Consider the following 10,000-nt stretch of genomic DNA (forward strand, 5'->3'; position numbering starts at 1 on the left):
AACGCACGCACACACCGCACTCTAGACATACAAACATAACACACAGAGTGGACATACACACACACACACACACACACACTGTAGTAGACAGGCACGTGCACACGTACGCACACTCACACTCACACTCACGGGCGCGTGCACACACATACACATACACACACACATACACACACACACACACACACACACACACACACACACACACACACACACACACGCACACACACACACGCACGCACACACGCACGCACGCACACACACACACACACACACACACACACACACACACACGGTCACACAGTAAGGCACCCTGGGCCATTGTGCGAAAGAACTAGAGGCATACCAAGGGAATAGTACAAACAAAATGCTATACATCATATTACAAGGCAGCCGAGCTCAAGAAGCTGAGGCAGAGGTAGAGGCAAGAGACAGAGAGAGAGAGAGAGTGAGAGAGCGAGAGAGAGAGAGAGAGAGAGAGAGAGAGAGAGAGAGAGAGAGAGAGAGAGAGAGAGAGAGAGAAAGAATACAAAAAAGAATGCGAAAACACCCCTCACTATAGAAAGATAGAGAACCAAACACAGTGACCAGTGAAGTCAGTGAAGTTAGAATTTATTTATTCACTTCTTTTATTTACTTCTTTTATTCTCAATCAACTATTCATAAAGCCACACATTTTATTCTGCACACAGAAAAATGCGAGGCATCCTTTCACTCTATCTTTCTATCTTTCTCTCTCACTGTGTGTGTGTGTGTGTGTGTGTGTGTGTGTGTGTGTGTGTGTGTGTGTGTGTGTGTGTGTGTGTGTGTGTGTGTGTGTGTGTGTGTGCTTGTTTGAGTGCATGTGTGTGTGTGTGTGTGTGTGTGTGTGTGTGTGTGTGTGTGTGTGTGTGTGTGTGTGTGTGTGTGTGTGTGTGTGTGTGTGTGTGTGTGTGTGTGTGTGTGCGCGCGTTTGTGAACACAGATGGTTTAAGTGCCGTTTCACAGCATGTTATTACTCAAGTAAAGTAAATGATGACTTAAGCACCATTAGATATTCACTTTCCCCATTTTCAATTTCCCTCAGGAATACGACGGCAATGGTTCAATCGTGTGGAACAGAATTAGTCTCTTAGTGTGTGTGTGTGTGTGTGTGTGTGTGTGTGTGTGTGTGTGTGTGTGTGTGTGTGTGTGTGTGTGTGTGTGTGTGTGTGTGTGTGTGTGTGTGTGTGTGTGTGTGTGTGTGTGTGTGTGTGTGTGTGTGTGTGTTTGCATGGGTGCACATGTGTACGTGTTTGTGTGTGTGCATCTGAGTGTGTGTGTAGTACGTGTGTTCATGCGTATGTGTGTGTGTGCGTGTGTGTCTTATGTGTGTGTAGTGTACGTGTGTTCATGTGTTATGTGTGTGCGTGCGTGTGTGTATTTGTTTTGTGTGTCGGACTAATTGGAGTGTAACAATCTTATTTGGTTTATTTTCCTCCTGATCTCCTCTGATCCCTTTAATGCGCATCAATAAAGTTTGCAATAAAACACGCGCAGCAGGGGGTTACTATGCACCCTGTTCAGTAATCACACACACGGGCGTATGCCCCTGCACACACACACACACGCAAGCAAACACGCAAGCACGCACGCACACAGACATTTACGCACACACACAGTGGGAAGAGACGAGCATGCATACTGCTGCATTCGCAAACAACACACACACACAGACACACAGACACACACGCACGCATGCACGCACACACACACACAAACTGACACAGCGATTTACACCACACACACATACACACTCAAACACACACACACACACGAACTCACACAGTGATTTTCTCTGTTTGTCTCATATACACACACGGGCACACACACTCAAATACAATTAAGCGCAAACACATTGCTTTTACCAAGATACACTTATGGCAAACGCACATACACTCTTATCCTCTCACACATACTCGTTCTCTCTTTTTATCCTCTCTCACACACACATAGTGTGCATTCACAAGAGCATGCTAAAAGCAAATGATGACTGCGGCAAAAAAGCGCTTGTTTATTCCTTTAGGCCAAGACCAGCACATGGCTCTAGGGAGACCATTCCTCACACTGCAACTCAGTCATAAACACACTTAGACGCATAGACAGGGAGTAAAAAAAATGCAGGCACGCATGTATGCGGGTGGTTGACGTGACGCCTTGTTTTTTTTCGTAACATTGGTTAAAAACCTACAAAACTGACATTTTTCCTCTTAAAAACAAATGTCAATGAAAGAAGATATGGTACATTATGTTTCATATTAGTCTTAGATGAGAAGAAACATTTTTGTTTTTTTGTTGATTTATGTAAAGGTTTATATGTCAAATATCCTGCGGTGTGACTGAAACACTGGAATAAATATAATATATATATATTCATTAACCAACAACATTTTGAATAATGTATGAAGCATTTGGCATGATTGCATAAATATTAACTTCATATTGAGATATGTGAATGTGAAAAAAGACAGCAATATTAACTACAAGTTCAATTTCGTAACACAAATGCTCATAAGGTGGAGTGTCCAAAAATACAGTCCTTATTTCAGAAAGTATGCACTAGAAAGGCCATGGGGCCTGATGGGATTTCTGCCCGCCTCCTTAACCCATTGGCGCCTGAGCCAGTTTTTAGAGAAGGTCCCCAATGCCTGAGGGTTTTTTGAGATGAGAAAAAATGGTTGGAAACTCTTATGAGAAATTCAATATCTCAGCCTCTGGAACACATAGGGACATGGGACGAATTGCTTTTAAAAGGTAAAATCCTCTGCTTTCACGGGATTATGCTCATTCAGCATTAACACTAACACATATTCCTAAAAAAAATCATATCTCATAATCAAATGATTGAAAAAAGTTTCATGTGCTTTCAGGATAATGCTTGATGCTGCTATTTATTATAGGCTATTAGGCTACTAGGCTATTGCTACTGTTACAATAGCCGACTATAACTAAATCATAATAATCATTATTATTATAATTATTAGGCAGTCATTTCTGCCATAAATCGGGGGACATTTGTCTAATACAGCCACTTGCTCTCCCACCGGCGAGTATGACCGCTTTATTCCTCCAAACGCTATGCAGAGACCGATGAGCAATTTCATCCTATTTTGAGAAGGGGCGTCTATAATCCGCATGTCTACCGTTGTCTGCCTCACCAATAGGCTATCACCATATCCGAAAGTTCCTCAGTGAAAATATTCTGAAATAGGCCTATATCTAAAGGACGTGCTTCCTCAGATATTGGCACCTTCACCAATTGCCCCGAGTGTTGGAGTTAACTTTTGGTAACGTCGGGGGCGAAATCTATCTGACTGTCTATTTGGAAGCCACTCGCCTACCTCTTCATGCGGCCGCGGCAAATCACACTCCTGCTCTCTATCTAAAGGGTCTTCAATCATATTTCCTTTCCTCGATTAAAATCTCTTCATTACCTTTCAACTGAACATCACGTTCGCGAAACAAAGCCTTTTTTTTACCTGTGTGAACGTAAACGTGTGCCCTACCATATCAGCCACGGTACGGCCACGTCTTGAAAATATTGACAAATCAATAATGTTGCGTTTTGCAACAACCGGCGTCAGGGCCAATGTTGCGTAACGCAACAACCGGCGTCAATGGGTTAAAACCTGTGCAGAGGAGCTCACTTCAGCCTGGTGCCCGATCTTCCAGCGGTCACTTGACTTCCCAGGTGAAAAAGTGGTTCAATTTAGTACAATAAAAGCATGACTGAAGTGTACTTAAAATGTTAAAAGTGCACTCGTGCTTTTTGTGCTAAGAAAAATTATGTTTACAATATGCTTATTTAAAGTGTACTTAAAATTAGATGTAATTAAGTTGCTCTCAAAGAAAGTACACTTAGCGAACCATACTTCAAGTGGAGTTCGAAGATGTTTGGCTAAAGTGTATTTAGAGGAATATACTAAAAGTGTTCTAATAGTGAACTTACTTAAAGTGTATTTTTTAATAACATATTGCAATTGTACTTTTTTAAAGTGCAATATCATTACACTTCACCCAAATGTCTTCGAAGTGTGATTTTCTATAGTGCGCTTTAAAGTAAATCGCTTTAACATATTGCAAGTACACTTTTTCTAAGTGCACCATGATTGTACTTCACCCAAATATCTTCAAAGTGTGCTTACACAAAGTGCATTTACCCATCATGCATGTCCCATCATGCAATGCACTTCTTGGAGCTAAATTTCTCAAACAGAAAGCCATTTATCTTGAAGGAATATTTTTGGTTTGCATGAAAATATTACTCATTGTTATATTCTGTGTTTATTGTAGGGGTTTTTAAAATTTAAAGTGGAACACAAAAAATGACCATGTTCCCACCGTCGTTATGATGGTCACGTATATGTTCTGGTATATACAGCTCCAGGCCTTTTTATTAAAATAGCATGAAAAAGTTGATTTATTTCCATAATTCCATCAATAATGTTAAACTGTCATGGATTGTAGATTCATGGCCCAGTTTTTTAACTATTCCAATCATTATTTTTTTTCTTTTTATATACGTTGGCCTTCCAGCTCAAAAAACCCATGAATTGGGGAATTCGCATTAGGTCAATACTTGGTTAGGACATTCTCTGTCTTCATAATGGCCATGATGTGTTTAACATTGAAGTCAATGGCAAAAACAGTGCATGGGAGTTATGGAAGCCCAGATATCCTCGATGCTTTGATGTCAGCTGTTCTTGTTTGTTGACCTGGTGCCCCACACGTCACTCTTCAACATACCCTGTAGATTTCCATGCCACGTTTTGGTGTTAACTCACCAGTTTAATTCTAACTCGCCAGAAATAAAACCCCATTCATTTTCAATGGGGTTTCATTTCTGGTGATTTAGAATTAAACAGGTGAGTTAACACCAAAACGTGGCTCACACTTCCTATGATATCATGGTGGGAGGTAAGTTGGAACTAATTGTTCAAACAAACAATAGAGGGTCACCATTTATGATCAATTCAAGTGATCAACTGCAGGAAGATGGAGCAAGATTGAAAAAGTGAAAGTGTTTAAAAGTGATATGTGTATCTGAAATCTCTGTAACAATGCAATGATTGTAAATGTCAGTCGTGCTAGGCATACATACTGTAACACTACTGTGACATGTGGCTGTGTGTAATGTACAAGCTCTGAGGACCAGCATGGATTGTAGTATTACATTTATATCATGTCATGTACTTGGGAGTGTACTGTAAATATACTTCAAGCATACCTGTTATATATTTACAATACTTAATATGATATACTATTTACAGACTTAAAGTGTTCCAATGTAGTCCAAAGAAGCATGAAGTTAATATACTTTTATTGAACTTCTAGTAACAATAAAATGTTATAGAAGTGTACTCAAGCACACTCTTAATGCCATACGAATGCATGAAAAGCGTGTTTGGAGCATATTTTCAAAAGTATGCTTGTAGTGCACTTAAAGTTGTCCAAAAGCGGTGCCAATTTAGCATCCTCAGTGTGCTGCAAGTGTGCTGAAGTACTGCTTTAGTAGTGCTTTAGCGCACTAATAGTGCAATGAAGCGCACTTTAAATCGCCGAAAATAGTACACTTTGTACTAAGTACGGTAAAAAAAAGTACACTTTAAGTATATGGGTTTTTCACCTGGGTTGACTTGACTTGCGTTACGCCCTTAAACATAAAAAACCCAAGCACGCATGCACGCACACGCGCGCACACGCGCGCACACACACACACACACACACACACGCACACACAGACACACAGGCACACCCTCATTCACACTCATATTCAAATCCCCAGCAGATCCTGGCTTCTTTACACCACTGTATCACTGACATTTCTACCGTCCATCATTTCCCTCTACGAACTGGGTCCAGGCATCCTCCTCATACTCACGCTCACACTCGGCCATGTTGTCTATATTTACACCCTCAGCTCTGCTCCTTGGGGTCCACACAACGACCACATTGTGATGGGAGCCCGGCACGGCCCTGTAATTTCTTACCCACATCAAACAACACAAAATAGTTTGTTGTGGGCTGGGGCTGCTGCTGCTACGTTGACACTGAGCCACAGCATTGTTTATTTATTTTTTGCTATGTGTTGTTGTTTTGTTTACTGGCTTTCGTTCCCACAGAGTCAGCTAGTGTTAATGTCTTCTATACACTACCGCTGCCGCCACCACCACCACTCTGGGGCGGCGTACAATCTCGGGGTGCATAGTGCCTTTCCATCTCGCACATTCACTGCCTATAATCATGTCGGAGAAGGTTCTGTGCAGTCTGTCATCAAACCCGGAGTCGGCTCTACGCAGGGAGCTGCAATTTACAGCAAGGCATCTACTACAGGTGGCATTTGGAAGCTGAGGGACTTCACAAAGCTCTCTGTGTGTGTGTGTGTGTGTGTGTGTGTGTGTGTGTGTGTGTGTGTGTGTGTGTGTGTGTGTGTGTGTGTGTGTGTGTGTGTGTGTGTGTGTGTGTGTGTGTGTGTGTGTGTGTGTGTGTGTGTGTGTGTGTGTGTACGGGCGTGTGTGTGCGTGCGTGATTGTGTCCAAGCAAGTAAGTATTTTCAGCAGCAGTCTACTTTTCAAATGTGTCAACAGCACTGGTACATACACATGTGCCTGTTTGTGTGTGTGTGTGTGTGTGTGTGTGTGTGTGTGTGTGTGTGTGTGTGTGTGTGTGTGTGTGTGTGTGTGTGTGTGTGTGTGTGTGTGTGTGTGTGTGTGTGTGTGTGTGTGTGTGTGTGTGTGTGTGCACATGTCCACGTGTTTGCATGAATGTGTGTGTGTGTGTGTGTGTGTGTGTGTGTGTGTGTGTGTGTGTGTGTGTGTGTGTGTGTGTGTGTGTGTGTGTGTGTGTGTGTGTGTGTGTGTGTGTGTGTGTGTGTGTGTGCACATGTCCACGTGTTTGCATGAATATGTGTTTGTGTGTGCGTGAGTGAGTGTGTGCGTGTCTCTGCATGTGTGCGTGATGGGTGCGTGGGTGCGTGCGTGCGTGCGTGCGCGTGTGTGTCTCTGCATGTGTGCGTGATGGGTGCGTGCGTGCGTGCGTGCGTCTCTACACGTGTGCGTGATGGGTGCGTCATTGGCAGCTTACATTTGGAGGGCACCCTCATGTTGGCTAGCACGACAGCAAGGGCGTCTGCTTGCACTCGCAGCACATAGCTGTTGATGTTCTCGTAGTCCAGCTTCTTGGCCGTGTAGATCATGCCTGTGCGGTTGTTCACCACGAAGAAACCTGCAACCAGCACACAGCACAATGTATTAATTACGCAAATACTATCAATAACATTAACATAATAACATTGGTTTCATTGACTGAAACCTTGATTTAACTCTTTTTTGAGACTACATTGAGGATAAGCCTCTTTTTCGATGTAGCAAATAATACAAAATAATACAGTGCAACAATAAATAACATATCTCTTGCTGTTAGGTAACAGCGGTTAAATATGATCTACCTGCTTTTATAGTAACTGCTATACTGTCATTTTATTGCTAATTATATTTATAACGACTGAAACATCCATTCACCACAAAAAGAAACCTGCATGAAGCAGACCTCTAATGAAGGTAAATCACGTCATAATAAGGAGGCAGTATAAATTGCATATTAGCTACTGTATCACCCTTGAGCAATAGCTCACAATTTGGCACAGGTTATTAGCATTTTCAACATTTTAGCATCATGTTAGTTGTTTACATAACACTTGCGCTACTGCTGTTTCTTTTGCATTTTGCCACATTCATTGTAAGTAAATAAATCAGCAGCACGTTATTGCAGTAATGCTATAATGCAAAGCACATTAGGAGACAGGACAAGGACATATATACTGTTCAGACACAGAGGTTGGCAAAATCTCTGTGGCACGTGAACACAGCAAGGTTGAATGTATGTCACGAATAGATACTGTACACAATAACTCGCCCCGACAAGAGCTACCTGTCTGATAAAAAAAAACATGATTGATGATTTTCATTATGGGCATAAGAACAGTTTCATAGATACCCATTTGGTTTGCGCTTTGGCCTTGGATATGGATTTATTTCCCATGGTTGGCCATAGATATGCATTTATTTTGAGCTTGGGAAAGAAGAAGTGCTGTTCGGCCCAATGCTTAAATCCAACATTACAATTGCAACGACGGCAGAGAGTGTACAGGGAGGCTGAAATGATTTAATGAATCTGCACTGCATAAATAAAGGGCACCCTGAAAACAATACCGCCTGTTCAGAAAAGTTGGAATGAAACGTATCTTCTTTGTCAGCTCATGAACAGATTCCAAAACAGTATTTTTACACAAGGCAAACAATATGAAAATAATAATCGTCATTATAATATGAATACAGAACAGCCCAACATTGTTTGTAGTAGCTTGTGAAAGCATGTCCAACCTGCACAATGTCTTGGATATTGTGCCTAATATAAACCCGTTTGCCCCTCCCTGGACCAAATCCTATAGGTGTAGTCTATAGTAATGTAGCAGTGGGTTATAGGGCTGGGTGCAAAAGAAACGAAGTATCCAAGGCACTCTTCCCAAAAAAGTTAAAATAGCTTTATTAAATGGCTAAATCATTGTAGAAAAGTTAAAAACGCCAACATGTTTCGGCCAAGGAGTGGCCTTCATCAGGGCAGAGTCAATACTGAAGCGTCACTGGCGCAGGTAACAAAAGAAAAGTTTGACTGGGGTTTGACGGGTGATTGACAGGTAGGCGGAAACTGGTCATGACGCACCGCCTCCTCCTCGTCCTAAAAACACACACAACTAGGAGAAAAGGCACGAAAAATGAAAATGAAACAAAAAATCCATACAGTATTCATGAAACAGTATAAAAAAGGGGGTTCCCCTATACCAAATCCAAATTACAACGCAGTGTACTATAGAAAAGGCATCATCTTAAATGAATCATTCAGTCCAGGAGTTGACGTCGCATTTAATTTATATATCCACCTATTCTCTTTCTTTATAGGGCTGGGTATTGATCAACATTTTTTGGTACATGGCAAGCTCAGTAACTCCAAGTAGCAACAAAAGACTGAAAGCTTAACCTCAGTTCCTCACACGCTGGTTATACATCCGTCCTCTGAGAAGCATTCCACTGCATTTCTGTGGAGTTTTCTTTTTATAGTGCTCATGTCAGACATGCCCACAAAAAAGGGCCATGTGGCAGCAGCCAATTACCTAGCATGCAGCGCTGTAGTCTAATTCACCTTTCAGGTGGCCACCTGTGGACTCGTGTTGCCAATTAACACTTGTGCGAAAACAATGCATCTGGTCTGTCGAATGTACGTAATTACCCTATAATGTCGACATCAACAATTAAATCGCCTTTCTGGCTGGCTCCTACTGGCCAAGCCGTGCCCTCCGAGTGACGCATCACCTTCGGCGTTGCCGCTAGTCAGGTCAAGAGCAATGCAAGTTTTTTGAGTTCCCGAAAAAATGGGAACTCCTCCCACTTTGTCAGGGAGCAAACAACCATTAGCAAACCAAGGGAGGTGGGTCAACCATTCCGGAAATGGTAATTGTTATGCTCTTGGTCAGACCAAGTCTCGAAGAGATTTGAAAGTCAATGATAATCAGCCTAGGCTCCTACTAGAAGACAACAGTATTATCCTGCTCACCTTTCTCGTTGCCTCCCACTATGGAGTAGAAGACTGTGGTGTTGATAGCCGCTGCCAGGATCATCCCCACCGCTCGGCCGATGGGAGCGTTCTCACTGACCGGGGGAAACCTGCGAGAGAGGAGGAGGAGAAATAGGAGAACGAGGGACAGAGAGGAGGATGAGGAGGAGGAGGAGGAAGATGAAGAGGAAGAGGAAGAGGAGAGGAGATGGAGGGATAATTAGAGTGGGGAGAAGAGAAGAGGAGGATGAAGAAGAGAAGAGGTGGATGAGATGTGGGAGAGATTAGACAAGAGCAGGAGTGACAGATTTGCAAGAAGATAGAGATGATCATGGGGGGGCAGAGAAGAGAGGAGAAGACAGCAGACAGGAGATAG

The 10,000-nt window shown here is 42.5% G+C and overlaps 1 protein-coding gene across 1 annotated transcript in view; it reads right to left on the reverse strand.

Moving 5' to 3' along the window:
- LOC134441635 (protocadherin-15-like) overlaps nt 1-10,000 on the reverse strand; it is a 247,469-nt gene that overhangs the window by 41,119 nt on the left and 196,350 nt on the right. The window contains exons 25-26 of the mRNA XM_063192026.1: nt 9,625-9,734; nt 7,099-7,239 (exon numbers count right to left, since the gene is read on the reverse strand). Coding sequence (XP_063048096.1) covers nt 7,099-7,239; nt 9,625-9,734 — 251 coding nt within the window. The remainder of the gene's footprint in view (nt 1-7,098; nt 7,240-9,624; nt 9,735-10,000) is intronic.

This window comes from Engraulis encrasicolus, chromosome 24 (assembly GCF_034702125.1).
Source record: "Engraulis encrasicolus isolate BLACKSEA-1 chromosome 24, IST_EnEncr_1.0, whole genome shotgun sequence".
NCBI classification, from domain to species: domain Eukaryota; kingdom Metazoa; phylum Chordata; class Actinopteri; order Clupeiformes; family Engraulidae; genus Engraulis; species Engraulis encrasicolus.